The 17,580-nt window shown below is 45.8% G+C and overlaps 2 protein-coding genes across 15 annotated transcripts in view; both read right to left on the bottom strand.

Moving 5' to 3' along the window:
- LOC115605999 (golgin subfamily B member 1-like) overlaps positions 1–2,336 on the bottom strand; it is a 44,397-nt gene extending 42,061 nt beyond the window's left edge. For all 13 annotated transcript variants that reach the window (XM_030481167.1, XM_030481170.1, XM_030481180.1 and 10 more), the window contains exon 1: positions 2,235–2,336. The gene's annotated coding sequence lies outside the window, so the exon portion shown is untranslated. The remainder of the gene's footprint in view (positions 1–2,234) is intronic.
- Positions 2,337–8,887: 6,551 nt separating this feature from the next.
- On the bottom strand, positions 8,888–17,556 carry CD59 (CD59 molecule (CD59 blood group)). Of its 2 annotated transcripts, none has more exons than XM_030481924.1 (4): positions 16,824–17,556; positions 12,305–12,377; positions 11,559–11,660; positions 8,888–10,443 (listed from the first exon to the last, which is right to left on the bottom strand). In XM_030481924.1, exons 2-4 carry the CDS (start codon positions 12,366–12,368, stop codon positions 10,250–10,252), a joined length of 360 nt encoding a protein of 119 aa, XP_030337784.1. In that variant the 5' UTR covers positions 12,369–12,377; positions 16,824–17,556; the 3' UTR covers positions 8,888–10,249. The 2 variants fall into 2 exon arrangements, with proteins under 2 accessions (XP_030337784.1, XP_030337783.1); XM_030481923.1 differs by lacking the exon at positions 16,824–17,556 and adding an exon at positions 14,853–14,975.
- Positions 17,557–17,580: the final 24 nt, after the last annotated feature.

Genomic DNA, 17,580 nt, shown 5'->3' with positions numbered 1-17,580 from the left:
ACATAGCACTATCAGGCATTGAGCATAGGAAAAGCAGGAAGTCCAAATTATTTGTGGCTACCCTCTCTGAAGTTTTCACAGTGACAGATATGTATTTCCCCTCCAAGTCCAAACTGCTTCCCCTCATTTCCAAGGCTTGACGTTGCTTATCACTGCCAGCCCCTCATCCTGCCCTTCATCCTGCCCATTCTACTGTGCTGATAACCATTCTTTGCCATCCACTGCAGTCACTTGTTAACATCTTCTTCACTGAAGAACAACAGGCAGGACAGTTGAATCTTTCACAAAATCCAAGAGATACAAGAGGCCCACTTAGTTTTATGAAACAAGTCTGTTCTGATACTCAAAGTACAACTGAGGTTTTGGTTCTTATCACAACGGGTTTAACAAAAAGCCCCGCTGGCAGCTTTGCCTTCATACTTGTCCAGTCTGTTGTCCCAGCAGTAGCTGCAGCCAAATCCAGCTGAAAAAAACTAACCATGCATTATTCATCTGGGTAGTTTCCAGCCTCCTTACTCCCCTGAGTCAGATATCACAGGACCAAGCACAAGGGGCACTGAGAAGCACACAAGAGCAGAGAGGAAAGATTTCAGCAACAGCTCACACTGAAGCGGTCACAGAAGTCCCACAGCTGGAGGGTGACCAATGTACATGGTAAAATAATGAACTGTGTTCTTACAAATACAAACTGGGATGACTACCCAGGCAGAGAAACAGTCTGCTGGTGCCACAGAACTTCTTGTGTTTCTCTAGCTTTTCCCACATCCTTTCCAAAATCATTCTGATATAAAAAAGTGGCTTCAAAGAGCACTCATCTGAGTTCTCACTATGAAGCTATTAAGGAACTTTCCCTCTTCTCTTGCAGAAACAAAGACTATGGAATAAAACACTAAGGCAGAACTCCATTCCTTACTACCAAGAAAGGTAATGGTAGTCCCCTTTCTCCTCTCTGCCACAGACGTACAGAAGAAAAACAGAGAATAGCAGAAGTGTGTAAAAACTTCGGTGTTTTATTATTTTAAATCCATTTCCTACAACAATTTTTGTGCACACCCACTGAAATAACAGCATTTGAATATTATTTTCTTCCTGTATCTGCATATTTTTTATTTTATCCTTATTTGATGGCTTGCCAAGATGTTGGTTCTTCTACTGAATAAGCTAAACTTGTTTTCAAATGGCCTGTGCCACCGACGACTTTAAGCTCTTCGACAAAAACTGCACCGACACATGACATACAACAAAGCAGCACAAACACTGAAGTCACGTTAATCATACAATCAGAGTGGTTTGGCTTGGAAAGGACCTTAAAGCTCATCCAGTTCCAACCCCCTGCCATGGGCAGGGACACCTTCCACTAGAACAGGTTGCTCCAACCCCGTGTGTCCAACCTGGCCTTGAATGGGATGCCCCAGGGATGGGGCAGCCACAGCTTCTCTGGGCACCCTGTGCCAGCACCTCAGCATCCTCACAGGGAAGAATTTCTTCCCTATATCTAACCTAAATCTCTCCTGTTTAAGTTTAAACCCATCATCTCTTGTCCTATCATTACAGTCCCTGCTGAAGGGTCCCTCTCTGGCATGCTTGTAGACACCCTTCAGATACTGGAAGGCTGCTCTGAGGTCTCCATGCACTCTGTAAAGTTAATATGCAATATATTTGTATAGCTATTATGTCTATTATAAACAGTATTTCTTAATAGCACAGACCACATTTTCCTCTTAAAATAACATGCAAGGGAAGTACTATTTTATAACAGGGCACCACTGGAGAATTAAAGGATCAGCGCAGAGGCCCCAGTGAAGCACAGGTGCATGTACAGAGCATTAGCTATTTCCACCACAGCAGCCGGGTGCAGCTGCTGCTGCCTGCTGCTTCTGCACTGCGGTGCTACCAGCAGCCTGGGACTGGAGGTGCACGAACACCCCTATGCCCTCCTTCCCTGCGGTGAACGCCTCCAGCACAGCAAGCCCCACAGGGGGGACCACCTTTCCGTCCACTTCAGACACGGGCAGACATCAGAGACAGCTCCACAGCGGAGACCGGGCTGGCCGGGAGCCTCCCTCCTCGGACGTGCCCTGCTAAGCCAGCGGCCCAAGGGGCCCCGGCCGCCCCCCGGGAAGGCGGGGACGGGCCCGGGCAGGTGCGGCACCTTCCGCCGAGACTCAGCAGAGCCTGCAGGGGGCAGGAAGGGAATGAAGCATAACGGAGCGGACCCCGGCGGCCCCACTCACCTGCGGGGGAGCGGTGGGGCCGCCGGGCCCTGCGAACCGCAGCCGGTCACCGCCGCCGCTTCCTCAGCACAGCCCCCTCAGCGTCCGCCACGCCCCGGCGGCAGGCATCACCCTGTGGCGCCAGCGCCGCCTAGCGGAGAGGAGGACCGGCCGGGAGCAGTCTCATTCCCCGGTCCTCCCCCTGATCTCTTCCCAGTTTCCCTTCCCGGTTTCCCTCCCGGTTCCCCTCCCAGTTCCCCTGATCCGGCAGCGACCCCCCCGGAGGTGGTGGTGAAGACTTCTCAATCCTCTGAACAAAAGCCTACGGGTGTTTTAAAGTACAATGGACCGCAAACTGTTCAAAATGTCATCTTGGCAAGGGAAGAAAACCAGAAAAAAAGGTCACCTGAGGTAAAAAATCATCCCCGAGACAATAAAAAATGAGATAAAGGTGATTATTCAGTGGAAGCAAGCAGAGGGATCGAGGAAAGGCTGGATGAGCGGGTTGTATGTTCCCAGCCAGATGAAGAGTTCCAAGAGGGGAGAAGGGTGACCCTGCAGAAAGAACCTGAACACATTCTGTGTGTGAGGGGATGTGATCGCAACAGACTTACATTTCAGCAAGGAAGTTAAACATTAGGGAAAATTAAAGCCCTTGGATACATTTCCTGTAGAGAGAAGGGATTTTATTCAGTGGAGGTCTTCAAGGACACTCATGGTCACCAAGGTGCACATAACGTGACAACTGGCCCGTGGCGATGGAGACAAGCCAGGCTCGAACACAGAGAAATCCAAAGGTAAATAGTTGATGTGTATGAGGTGTCCCCATTAAACTGGGGCACCCCAAATGTGGTTCTACACAGGATCCTTCTACCCCTCAGCTGTTCAAGTACAACAGGATGCTGGTGTTATCTTGGTTGTTCAAGGGTGTTTTTTATCCTTCATGGACAGCTTTAAGCTTTCAAGAAGCAAAGTCCTTCTTTCCAGGGCCAGGCTGTCCTTTAGTTTGTTATACTTACACATGAACAATGCCAAAGTCTCCAGTAAAATTCCACTACCTCATTACTTTGCAGTGTATAATATGAACTAATATATAGATTGACAGAGTTAAAACACTTTCATACTACCCAGGCTGGCTGCTGTATAGTTAGGGAAGGGAATTTTCATAACAATAGTTATATTGAGCTTGCTTTCAGGGGGAGGAATGGATTGAAAATCCTTTTTCTAGACAGAAAAAAGAAACCACCTTCAGCTTTCCATCAGGTGGAACATACTTGTAAGAACAAATCAAGCAGCACATTGTGTCTGACAGCAGAAGCTTTTGTATTTTGCCTTCTGTAATAGTTTATATAGTCCTTTTTTCTGTGTGCAAACTGCAGCTTTCTGGCAGCATCTGGCACTGTCTGGTCTCTGGTGTGCCCCAGCTACAGCCCCAGCATTTCCCAGACACGCATCAGTTCATCCTATAATACATGGAACAGAGAATAAGCCTTAATTTACAGGACACTACAACGTTAAAATGACTGGGAACAGGAAGGAAGAGGCCCATCAGACTTTAAAACTGATTAGATTTCAAGATGCAGTTATAATTTTAATCACTTTAATCTTGTCCTGGTGCAACGCTGCAGACTATCTCCATTCATTTCAGATGTGAGCTAACTGATTGTACTGCATTGTGTGTGTTCCCATCCATGCCTTCACCATTTAGTAATATGACAGATGATGATGGGTGCCTGAAGTCCTCTGGAAGACATTAGCATCTCTGGAAATAGGAGTCTGAAACGAACCACAGCGCTGCAGGCTTGAATGCGTCACAGAGCACTCACGAGAATAAAGGTTTCTTTGGGACTCATGCAAATGGTGCACCCTCAAGACACTGTTGGGCAAGGTAGTGAGTCAAAAGTACTGTGCATTTTAATGAAACCCAAAGGAAACTTAAGCCAATATTCTCATTACTACTCAATGATTAGTGCTCCTCATGCATCCAGCAGAGCACAAGCTAGACAGTCATGTTTCTTGCTTCTGTCAATTTAGGTTTGCAGTGGTCTTCAAAACAAATACCAGAGTGCATTTGACCACAACCACCATCTGCTCAGCTTGTAACCTTCATGATTTTAGTCCCATCCTGCAGTATCTCCATAGCTTGCTTTGTCTTCTTCCAAACCTGCACCAAAGTAGATTCTCTCATAGCTGTCAGAAAGGAGAAAATGAAATGAATGTGCTTCACTCTCATCCTCAGCCACCAGATTGGTGGCTGCTTTAAATTATATCAAGCATTGTACCAGCCCTATAGAGTGAAGAATGGTGAAGTTATTATTCTTGAACAGCAGTGGCGTGCCATGAATATCTCAGCTGACTCAGAACAGTGCTGGGATCTGAATCCCAAGAGCATCCAAATCATTGCAAGATTCCTAACCACTTAAATAGAACCAACACTGGATCACATGTAGAAATTTTCATATGTAGGAGGGAGGGTTCAGATGCAACAGTCCGTAAGTCTGTCTATATCCAGGTAATTTTTTCTCCTCCTTCATTTCTGAGCAGAGATTTTCCTGCAGTGTATCTGCAGTACCGAAATTCTGCTCACAACTGTTGTTATAGCACAGCTGTCCTCATCTACAGCCAAATAAACACCCGGGGCTTTGAGGTAAAACCAAGAGCAGCAGAAGCAGAAGGTATAAGCAAAACGACATCAGTATAGAAGGCTTACATGTGAAGGATTGGTCTCTGAGCAGAGCCTGCCCTGTGGTTTCTGCAGGAGGCAAGGATTACAGAATTTTCAGCTCTCCTGTATGGGGATGTGCATATAGAGTTGCCTGAGGGAACACACTGTATTTACGTCTCTGTTGCTTCATGTTTAAACCTGTACCATCATCTTAATTGACTGCAGAATCAGTTTCACATTTCAGAAAACCTTCTTTTCTGAAACATTGCTCCAAACGTTTTTCTTTATTCATTCCACTAAAGTGAAAGAAACGAAAAGCATGTTTAAGCTTTCTCTTTTCTAGGCTCCAGAACTGTTTTTTTCTAGGTTGTAAGTTGTCATACTATAATAAGAGATGCAGCATATAAACCCATAGAGATAGTATCATCTGCAGGTCTTTATTTTATCCCAGTGTATAAATTATTCTTGGAAAGATGGGAGTGGAAATGACAACTTGCTTCTTCCAGAGATCCCACAGCCAATTAGATGCTTTCTTCTCCCTCTCTTAGATGCAGAATGTCCTGTTAGTGCAATACTGACATTGTTTTAGCAGGTCAGTAAGCAGTGTACTCGTTTCTGCCCAAACACATGTGGGTCTCCTACAGACAACATTGGCATGGATGTTTAGGCCCAGACTGCAGCCTACCTTCCCTACTATGAAGCCAGCCCTAGATCCAAGCCCCTTGGAGACATGTAGAGATCCAGGCACATTAAATCCTCTTCCAGCTGGAGGAACAGTGTTGTTATTAAATGCATTTAATATTAAGGTAACAGCAGTATCCAGGTGCCCCAGTTAGTGCAGTAGCAAGTTACTTAACATGCAGTTCTCTGTTGGGACTACTTTATTATCTTAGCAATTCCTCCTCCTTTTGACAAAATAAAGGCTCCTTGCTGGTCAGCCTCCTCATTCCTCTCATTCCCACAAGCAGTGGGAGGAAGTTGCTTGCTCTCCTATTCTGTTTTTTTTCCCATGCATCTGCTTCTTTTCACAATTTCCTGCATCCTGAAATAGCACAGAGACATCCCACCTTAGTTTGATGAGTGAGAAGGACTTCAGACAGGATAAAGCAAAATCCCTACCAACCAGGTATATCAGCCCTACCTTCCCACCAGTGCCACAAGGCTTCCAAGCTCTCCATGCCCGAGTTCAAGTCAAAGGACAACCTTGACAGTTACCTGACAGCTCCCTACTGTCACCACCACGCAGAAGCATAAAGCAGGACGAGGGTTTGAAGGAGGAATTAATGGCAAAGACAGATCACAAGAATAAATTTCTGCACATGCTTCTTGCTGCTACTGCAGCTTCCATTTACCAGCTCCTTTTTCTTGCTCCTATGGGGAAAAATAACTTCTTTGTGAAATGCCCCCTAACCCCCCTAGGAAAAAAAAAAGGGATTAGTGGTTACCGGAGCAATGAATATTGAAAAGCAGATGCAGAGAAGAATAGTCACAGAATCATAGAACGGTTTGGGTTGAAAAGGACCTTAAGATCACCTAGTTCCAACCCCCCTGCCATGGGCAAGGACACCTCACTCTTAGACCATGTGGCCCAAGGCTCTGTCCAACCTGGCCTTGAACACTGCCAGGGATGGAGCATTTACCACTTCTTTGGGCAACCTATTCCAGTGCCTCAGCACCCTCACAGTAAAGAACTTCTTCCTTATATCTAACCTGAACTTCCCCTGTTTAAGCTTAAATCCATCACCCCTTGTCCTACCACTACAGTCCCTGATGAAAAGTCCCTGATGAAGAGTCTTTTGCTGATTAGACGGGCATTAGTGTATGAATGATGTGTATTGGCAAAAAAAGCATGCTCAAAGGTACAGAGCTAAGGATGAGGTTTTAGTCATGCCACTAATTCAAACCAGAGCAAACCATTTACATAATTACAGAACAAACGAAAAACCAAACCCACACAATAGTGGTAAGTTACCCAGCTCTCACTGCAGAGAGCAACAGACACACTTGCACAGCAGCAGTTCACCTTGAAGATATTTTGCATTACCCTGTAGCTTGCAGGACACAGCTAAACCACACAAAATCCCTGCCACCTCCACTTCCCACTGAGGAGTCCCTGGGGTTCAAGCCCTGTTTTGTGACACCCGCTCCAAAGACTGGGAATGACCCAGGCACCAGTACTGGGGGCTGACCAGCTGGAAAGCTGCTTTGCAGATGAGTATCCTGGTGGACACCAAATTGAACATGAGCCAGCAATGTGCCCTTGCTGCAGGGCAGGCACACGGTATCCTGGGCTGCATGAGGCAAAGTATTGCCAGTGGGTCAGGGAAAGCGATCCTTCTCCTGAGCTCAGCACTTTGGGATAGTCGAAAGCCACCTGGACATGGTCCTGGATTACTGGCTTTAGATGGCCCTGCCTGAGCACAGGGTTTGGACCAGATACCTCCAGAGGTCCCTTCCAGCCTCAGCATTTTGTGATTTCCCACCAGTCCTTCAGTTTCTTGTAATTAGTTGTCACAATCAGAAAAGAGAGAAATTCCAGTCCATCCAAAACCAGTGCCATAATTAGATATAAATAAGAGGCAAGACATTGTCATCCACATTAACCCTACTGTTATATAGAGTGAAAAATCACTGATGTGAGAACAGGGACAGACGTAAAAGTGAACAGTCACAACCCTGGACTAGGTCTATGCACACAAATGACCAGTTACTGCTACAGAAAATTTTCTGTAGGTTGATGAGGGTTGTTTGTAGCTCAGAGCAAAGCTGGAGCCGTCTTTAAAGCATTTGCAAACCCAAATCAAAACCACTATTTGCACTGATGTGATACTTGTATGTAGAATTGATCATGGGCACCCTGTACTATAGTGTCTTACTGTCACAAAGTACTGTGTTTGATCTAAGGTCTTGATGGCTCTGGTTCTCCATCTCTGAGGTCTGGCCATCAAATCTGGATGTAACACAGCAGCACTGGGAGAAGTGCCAATGTTCAAGCAGCAGTCACTGTTTAACAGCTCTTTCTGCAGGACAGAGCTCACCAGGCAGCCATGCAGGCTCAGAAGGCACAAATAGATATCAAACCATGAAACCCTGCATCACCATTCAGCTTGTAAGTGGCATGAGATATGTTTCAGCCTCCATACCTAATCTGCCTTTCCCAGGAGAGGGACACAAGGGATGTTTGAAATCTAGTCATTTTTCTTTAGCAATTGTTTGCCATCATAGAAAATTCTTTTCCTTTGCCACATGCATTCTCCCCAGGAGAATGAAACAACATTCCTGCTCATCTTTGCAAAAGAAGTGGCCTTCTAGAGCAAACCACAAGGACTCATTGCTCAAGCTGCTTCTAGAAGAGAAAGGAAGGAGAAAGATGACAGATTAGAGAAGCGTTCAAGGCTATCAAAAAACAAATACCAAAAATGATTGTTCAAGCTATTATCAGAGGCAAAATAGAGCCTCTTTTTGCCCTTCTTCAAAAGAAAAAAGAATATTTTACTATTTTACATATGTAATAAAACAGGCTTAAAAGTGCCAACCATCAGAAGAGAGACATTGACAACATAATAGAGCAAAAACGCTGCAACTAAGATGCTTTAAGCAGAAGGAATCTATCAGCTTGTCTAACACAAGATACCTTCTCTGCTATAAACCTCCCCCTAACTGTATATTGAGTCAGTACTTTAATACCACTTTTTCATCTACAGTGAGCATGAGGTGGTGACAAATGGTGGTGCCTTAGTGGGAAAAGTCACTCTGCAGAACTTACTGTCTTCTAAGTGTCTGCTTTTGTTAATCAGGTGGAAATAAAGAGATGGAAGGACAAAAGAGTGGGAAATCAGGGACTGATTTCTTCTTTTCTTCCATATATTTAGCCTGTATCTCTCCTCTTTTAGTTTAAAAACATTACCCCTTGTCCTATCAAACGGCTCCCTAAAGCAAATAACCACTACCAAAACTGAGCACAGCTGTAAAGAGCTGTAAATGTGGACAAATAACCACGCTTTCCATATTTTCTTTTTTCACATTTTTATTAATCAAAGACAGGATGATGTATGTATTTTGAGTGATCAGAGATAGCCCAGAATACTTTCATAGCTAACAGAAGCTTAACCAAAAGATACACTGCAGAATACATTGTGGATTTGGAGTAACACCCTTGCTATGACTGGATGAACCGGTGTTGTGGCACCCTGCACAGCACAAGTGAGGGTCCTCAGGAAGAGAATATCCCACTGGGAATGGACCACAACTCCTGCAGGGACATGCCAGGAGCTCCAGAAGAGGAAAAGGAGAAGCTGGCATTGTACCTGATTGAGAGGGTCCCTAAACACCAGAGGAGTATCAAAGCTCTGTCTCCACCTCTGAGGCAGAGCAATGTAGAGAGTATTTCAGCTCCAGACCCCTTACACATACAAACTGAGCGGGTTTTATTCATGCTGTATAAATACATGTTGAGTTTGCATTGGCATTTATAGTGTTGCATAAAAGTCAAAACAGAAAGTTCTGCAAGGTTCTGTTTAATACTCTTAGGTGGGAGCTTGAAGGGTTATGTGTGGGAAAATCAACTAGATCTGCCACTTGAATTCCTTAGCATTTTATAAATCATTTTCAGTGTACCGATAAGTATGCAAAGCACACGCTTAGTTAAAATCTTAGACATGGATAAAGTATAAGAGGGGGGAAAAACCCAACTAAAAGAAGCTGGCACATGTTGTCTGCATGCTTACCGAAATAGAAAAAGAGTGTTTCTCACTTACAGCATTATTTTGGTTTTGGTTTAAGAAATGTAGATGCTTTCTCCCAAAATAACAGTACTCACAAGGTCGTATCATTGGCTTGTAAAAACGTTACAGTGACAGGAACAAAGAGCCTACATCACTTGAAACTAAACATTCCCATCCTCATCATGAAGACTGCAGCAAGTTTATACTTAATGATCCAACACTTCCTGTGCTGAGGGCAAATCCACTACAATAATTACAATTTATTGTAGTGGATTTGCCCTTAGGGATACTAAGAAATGACAGTTTTCCAGCACAAAACTTAAGAGCATTCCTTCCCTCTCACATCACCCACTGAAGTTTACCCAGGTTCTCCATGAGATAACACTATTCATAACAAGTGATTTCCCCTATGAATAGGGCAGGCCAAAAAATACCCAAATTCCCTGTAACTGGTAACAATCTAAATCTCCTTCCCATGAATAAAGACAGTGATTTAACAGATGGAATCTTAGGAAAGAGCATTTAAAATTAAAAGGGAATGTTTCTGCCCACTTTTAAGAACTGCAAATGGGAGAAGTACAATTCAGAAAAGAGTGAATGATTTAGTGTAATTTCAGCTTGAAAGTACAGCATAGAAATGAGGATTGTTACAGGAGCATCCAGAACATGGTCAGTACAGAGGCAATACTGAAGGCTGCTTTGTTAAGCCCAAGAATTGCACCCTCATTGCACAAGTCGTGTTGGCAGCAAAAGAAATCAAAATTATCCAACTGGAAGAATTCAGCAATATCATTCATACTGCACTGGGATGCCTTCCAGCAGGAGGAGGTTCTCAATTTACCTACAAAAGAAATGAAACAGATTAAAAGACTACTGAAAGCAATACTGGGTTTGGGACAGAGAATCACTGCCTACAACCCCATGCTCCTGCCTCTCAACTGGCTCTTAGCCATGGGTTAAGAAAGATTTCTAGCTCAAGCTAACCAGTGCTTCCAATTCAGCCTAAATGACCAACTGGGAGATATAGGCTTGGAGTTTGAGTGATATCTGCTCTGGGGCTCCTGACAGTGCATCACCATCTAGCTCAACTTGCACTGCTCTTGCATTGTCCTACAGCATGGCCATTCTCTCTCCACAAAGCTCAGCACAAGCTCAGTAACTCGAGCTAGTTTTTGTGCTGAAGACAAGTCCCATTGGATTTGAGCAGTGCCACTTCCAGAAGCAATATGTGAAGAGAGAGCTTGAAGAGCAGAAGAGTCCTCCCCTTTTCTCACTCATTCCCCTGGACACCAGACATCAAGCAGCTCATCTTCCACTTCCCCTAGCTTGACACCTCAAGTACATGAAGGTTTAGGCTCAAGGGAAATAGCAAAAAGAGAAAATCTCTTAGGATGCAAGCAGCACAGAGCAGCATCCTGCTCCAGCGATGTTAGAAACTTCCTTCTTCAATGCCAAGTCATAAGCTTTAGCAGGGACCCTCCTGGGGAACAAGATGGTCCCATCTGGTTCCCACTGCCCAAACCCAGCCCAGCATCTTCCTAGAGCAGAGGCAACCAGTGGGGGAAGCAGGAGATTATTGCACTTGACTTGGTACTTCTGGTTTTCCAATGAAACTCCTGTCACTGGCAGTAAAAGAGCTATTGAAATGTTTTTTAACAACTAGAACAGTAACTCTATGCCCTGAATATCCTTGACCATCTTCCTGATGGTTTGTTTTGTGGTTTTGTTTTAATTCTGGATACAAAGCTATCCTTGTATATGCCTGTTCAAGTATAAATCAGCTAAATCATCATCATCTTTATCAGTTGCTTGGATATAAGCATGACCTTCAAAAGCATTCCCAACCTTCTTTTGAGCAAGGCTAAGAAATGCATGCTAAGGCCAGATTAGAAGTGTGCAGGCAATGAAAACTGATATAACCATGTTTATTTTAGGGCTGCAGGATAGGATACATACCAAATTTCATCTGCAAGCAAGTATCTTCAGTTGCTAAGCAAGTACTATTGGTCTTGCACAAGGAAGGGCTGTTCTCGCAGTGGTAACACCTTAAGGCATAACCTAAGGAGACAAGGGTTTATCTTTACTGAATAATGAAGTACTGAGACTGTAACAGCATTAAAAAGGGAAAAAAGAATCACTCTCTACGTCTGTCACAAAACATATGCCTGGTTGTTAAACCCAAGACTTAAGCTAAAATTCACCAGCTTTTGACAGTGTACAAATGAGAGTGCCAATTCTGAAAGGAAGATTTTGAAGCCTGTACTTACATCATTTTTAAAGCCGCTTACCTTTATGTGCCTGCAGAACAATATATTAGTATTTGCTTCTTTTATCTACTCTTAAAGCCTGCCTTTTCTAAAAGGACAGACAAGAGATACTTCCAGCAGCTTTATTCTATCCCTTTTTTATTTCACCTAATTTCTCTCTCGTGCCATACACCGAGTGTCCAACTTACACAACAGGAATTGAACCTTCCAGCTGCAAAACACAATGGTCTGTTGCTATATTAAGCAGCATCATATGCTGCACTTGATTCTCTTTTCTGACCAATGACACCCAGCAACAGAAACTAAGCCCTACTTCGATGGTTACTGTCGTTCATCAAAGTGGTATTAAATAATCCAGGCTGTTCTGGTTATTTTTTCCATTATTTCCTCAGCCCCTGTCACAACATTACAGGAAAGTAGCTCCCTTATACTCACCAGAACTACAAAAAGCAACCAGGACAATGCAGGCAGTCACCAGGATGCAGTTCATCTTGGTCATGATTCTTCCCTAATGTGAAGGCATAAATAACAGGCATAAAGGCATGGAATAGGCATAAAGGCATGGAATAAACATGTAACGCTGGAATACATTACACATTTATTCCATTCAAAAGCCACATGAAACTAGCAAAATACACGGTGAGGAACTGAGGATTCAAGACTTGATTCAGTGGGGAACTGGCCAGGAAAACCAGTGAAAGGGAAGAGAGAAAAGTAACTGCACTTTCCAAGAGGGGATTTTTATTCTGAGAACAGTATTTTTATCTCAAGAGCTGAGATTTGAGCCCTGACAGGCTGCAGATGGGTCTCCTTCTCCCTCCGATTACACCATTCAACAGGTCTTATTTCTAACAGCTACAAATGCACTTAGCAACAAGAAAGGCCATTTAGGTCTCAAATGCCTTTTCTTTTACAGCAATTCCCCATAACCCTGGAGCCAGGCTGGCTCTTTTCTTCTCTCTCATGACATTGCAAGAGATTTGTCTGCACTAAGGGGGCTTTTGCCTCTCCTCTCCCCAAATTTCTCCCTCTCACTGACACCAACACATGCAATAACCCACCAAGTGCCTGCAGCCATGGCTTGAGTCAACAATTGCTGTCATCCATGGGTAGCAGTGAGATAGGAAGGTCAGGATTTGTTTTAATAGAGGCAAGTCTAAAGCAGGAGTTATTAAATCAGCTTCTGCACACAGGCTCTGAACTAAAACATCTCTGCTGTTGCAAAGAACAGGCTATTCAGACTATGGAGCAGATACGGGGGGCAGAGAGGGCAAGAAGGACCATACTTGTGCTAAAAGGGCATGATTTGATGTTCACCTTCAAAGCCCAAGTGGGTCTGCAAGTCCCAAAGGGTTAAAGGCATTCAGGTAACACGTTTCACTTGTGATAAGACTGTAGTGAAACAGTCACATCACTGCTTTTAACCCTGTTAGTACCACTTGAAGCTATTTCTACATGTAGTTAAGAGTCTGGCATTGCAGACCATAGCCACGCCGGGATGGAGCTTTTTCCTCCCAGAAGACTGACTGTGGACTTAAAAAGATGGTTTCATAGTAAAATAATACTGAAATCCTCAACCTGAAGTAGTTAATTTTGTTACTGGCCAAACCCAAAACAACAACCCACCCAACAAACAAAACCACTGACGTTTTCCTGTCTGTATGACCCACTGTTGAGCAAAACCAAGAAAAACAAACCCATAATGTGCAGGATGAGCTGATTTTTCTGGGGTAAACAACTTTGCGAGAAGCCTTTTCCAGACCAGAGGCTCATCCCACAGTGACGTGAATCTGCAGGAGGGCCGTTAGTCTGGTGGTTAAAGCAAGAGCCATCCTGGACTGCAACCAGCATCATGCTGGGAACATCTCCATCTTTCAGGAGCCCTCAGGCACCCAGCGGTGTCAGCAGATTAAACTGGGTTTGTCTTTTAGCCAAACCAAATCATGACGAGAAAAAACAGAAGGCAGATTAATAAAACCCATCAGAGCCAACACAACAGCTTTGAGAGGAGTAATTCAACCTATCCATTTCGTATGGAAATGAGTAATTTTTTCTGTACTCCTGAACAACAGAGACGAGACAACGAAATCCAGGCTTTAAAAAACACATATATAGAGAGAGACAGTAATTCACAACATGGCTTAAAAGAAACAAAGTAGAAAAGATTTCCTAAACTGAACGTTCTGAATTGCTGGCTTGACTCAAGCATCCGACCAATCTCAATAACAAGAAATAACAACTGCAACAGCGAGGAGGGCTTATTGCCTTGCCTGGGAAGCAGAATTTCTCTGCAGTCCCATCTGGGAGGCAACAGCTGCTCCACACCAGGCTGCTGCTTTCATCAGCACCTCCGAGCAGGCAAGGGAAGGACGACCCGGACCAGGAGCCGCGGTCCTGGGAAGCCCGGGTCAGCTCCTGGGGGTGCCACCGCTTGTCTTGCCCCGGTACCCCGCAGCCAGCAAGCACCCCACAAATGCAGCCTGGCTTCCTCACGGCTCTTTTGGAGCCACCTGCCCACCCCCGTCCCCAGCCCTGGGGTCCCCCGCAGCGGTCGCGGTCCCGGTCCGCAGCCGGAGCCCCACCGCAGCCCGCCCCGCTTAGCGCACTGCGGTGCTACCGTCGTGACTCAGACCCGAGGGCAGCCCCCTGTATAAAATCCACCACCATTACTTCGGTTAATAGGTACAAACACAGATTTCCACCCAAAACATGCCCTCCATCGCTCCCAATTGCAAGGGAAAACTCTACCTGCCCCTGCTCCTCCCCCTCCCCGGTCATCCCCCCCAATCTCCGCCGCGGACCTGCCCTTCAGCCCTCTCGTCCCCCCACGAGCCCCGGCCACCGTTTCCCCTCGGTAAGCTCCCGTCAAGACAGGGGGCTGCCCCCCAGTCTCCCCGCGCCCCGACAAGGCGGGGGGCACCGGGCTTCCTCCGCTCCCCCGAGACACGACCCAGTCCGGAGCCACCCGCCCAGCGCCCCTCACCTGCTGCCGGCCAGCCCCGCTCTGTCCGCCGAGCACGGGATCCGAGGGGGTCTGCAGCGCTCGGCTGGGCCGGCCCCGGGGCGGAGCTGCGGCCTCGGCCCGGCCCCAGCGCCGCGGGAGGAGCGGCCTATGGAGCGGGAGCGATGGTGCCGCTGGTTCTCGCAGAATCACACAATCAACCAGGTTGGAAAAGACCTTTAAGATCATCAAGTCCAACTATTACTCCAGCACTGCCAAGGCCACCACTAACTCATGGCACTGAGGGCCTCGGCTACACGGTGTGTGAACGCCCCCAGGGACGGTGACTCCAGCACTGCCCTGGGCAGCCTGTTCCAATGCCTGAGCACCCTTTGGGGAAGGAATTGTTCCTCATCTTCATCTAAACCTCCCCTGGTGCAGCTTGAGGCCGTTTCCTCTTGTCCCATCCCTTGTTCCTTGGGAGCAGAGACCAGCCCCCTCCTGGCTCCATCCATCAGGCAGTTGTAGAGAGTGATAACGTCCCCCTGAGCCTTCTCTTCTCCAGACTAAACCCCCTCAGGTCCCTCAGCCGTTCCTCATCACACTTGTGCTCCAGGTACAAGAGGCTCCATAGGGCTGTTTGATGGCTCAGAGATCCCTCCCACTCTCCCTTAAGTGCAGCTGTACTTACACTTCATTTCTATCCCAGGGGCTAAACCCGCACATTACATGCACCACCCTTCCCTTCTGCACACAAAACCCAGGGTTCCAAAGGTCCCAGAGCCGTCATGGCCAGTGCCCCTGGGGTGGACAGAGCAGTGGAGTAGGATAGTGGGATTGACTGATAGGAATCACTCATTACCCTCAACCACTTTCTTCCCAGCACGAGATGTGTCCGTGCCCATCACACATCCCTATTCATGGTTAAATAAGTCTGTGAGTTAATAGGTAGGGCTTGGGAAAATTATGAAGAGTCTTAGAACGCACCAAAGGGAAACAACCAGGAATGGAAAGTGGCAGTTTCCTCCAGCGGTAGCTGAATACAGATCCAAACATTCCCCACCTAGAAAATCACTGAAGGAGAGCAACAGACACTAAAAGTGGTTTTTGCTGTGTGTTAAAACACCGTCCCTTGGGGTGTTCCAGAAGTTAAGATGATTATCAAGTCAGCTCAGTCTATGATCTTATATATGTGTTTAGGATTTTACCTGTTTAAGCTATAAATAAAAGCAAAAGGATATCAGAGTAAGATGCTTGTGGGTTGTTGTATGCAACCTTTTGAGAATCCACTCAATTAAGATTTGATATTAAAACCCCCTGAATTTATTAATTCACTTAGAAAAGTTTGCAGTGAGGAACTGGGAATGAGGAACTTCAGCCACAGCTGAACATTCACCTGTTTTCCCTTCCCGAAATCTGGGGCCAGTTCCTTCTAGAGAGGACACATTTATCTCTACCATCACAGACATATGGTATTTCCACCTTACATTCTTTGCATAGATGATGAGAAATTCCTTGAAACAGTGACAGGAAAAAAAATCCAGCACCGGAATAACTTGCACAGCAACTTCGGGGTGGTTTTATTTACCACTAGCTGGCACACCGCTTGTTTTTCCGCTTGTGTGACGTAGTCACAGCAAGGAAATGGTAGCCAAAGGTTCTCCCTGTTAAAGCATCTAGCCAGCAAAAGCCCACAAAACCACTGTTTTCCATGTACAGAAAGAGAACTGGGTAAGTTATGGACTCGTGCTGGCTGTGTTAGGGTTTTAACCATATTTTTGAGTTCACAGAGGTTCAACAAGGCTTATTGTAGCTTGATATGTGAAGTCCTAACCAAGCATCACTATCACAGTATGAGTCAGAAGCCGGCAGAACTTCAGGCTGAACCCGAAGGATGGCAGCTGAAGGGAAGGACATGGATACATTACAATCTGTGCATACACATATGGTACCAACCACAGGAAGTGTTCAAGGTGTTGGGTACACTGTGGTGGCAGTTCACGGCACACCTACCTGCTGCCTGTCTGCTGGGTCAGTGAAGTGCTCTTCTCCAACACAGGATCTTGAGTCTCTTCTCTCCTGCTTCCTCAGTGAAAATTTCCACAGTGCTGGCAGATGTAACTGATTCCTTGTTCTCTTCTTGTTTGCTCGTCCACTTCTCTTTCATACCAAGCTGGCTTGAGCTTTAGTTTTGGGTGGGGTGAGGAGAACCACTGCCACCAGCCCTACTTCGACCGCACGTAATGAAGAGTTACAATGCTTGCAGCAACACTGCGGCTGGTAGCTTTAGGCACTATGCCATGTGCTAAAACAGCTGCCTGCAACAGAACCACCTTTTTCCTGTTAGAAACACACGTTTGGTACAATAACAACATGTCATTCCCCTTACATGGTTACCTTCTCACTTGAGACGTGCACGGTTGGCAGGGGTCCTCTGACAAGCTGTGCTTGGACCCAGGGCCTTGCACCCACACATCACAGCGCTCTAATGTTGAGAGAAAACATTGTCCTGTGTCTTGGCTTCTTCTACAGTAAGCACTAATTATAGTTCCTCTTTAACATCCCAAGGGAGAACCACTCCCAGAGAAAAGTAAAACCACCAAGAGTTGGGAGTATTTCTGTAGAGCCTCATGTCCTTCAGCTGGTACCGCTGAACTAGAACAGATCCTGGTGCAGTACCAAGCAAGCCTGCGACTATGATAGTTATCTGCCCTTAAACACACCCAAGAGTGCTGGAATGAGGTCTAGTTCCTTTAAACAGATGATGAAA

This window comes from Strigops habroptila, chromosome 4 (assembly GCF_004027225.2).
Source record: "Strigops habroptila isolate Jane chromosome 4, bStrHab1.2.pri, whole genome shotgun sequence".
Classification (NCBI taxonomy): domain Eukaryota; kingdom Metazoa; phylum Chordata; class Aves; order Psittaciformes; family Psittacidae; genus Strigops; species Strigops habroptila.
This window is presented reverse-complemented; position numbering and strand designations above follow the sequence as displayed.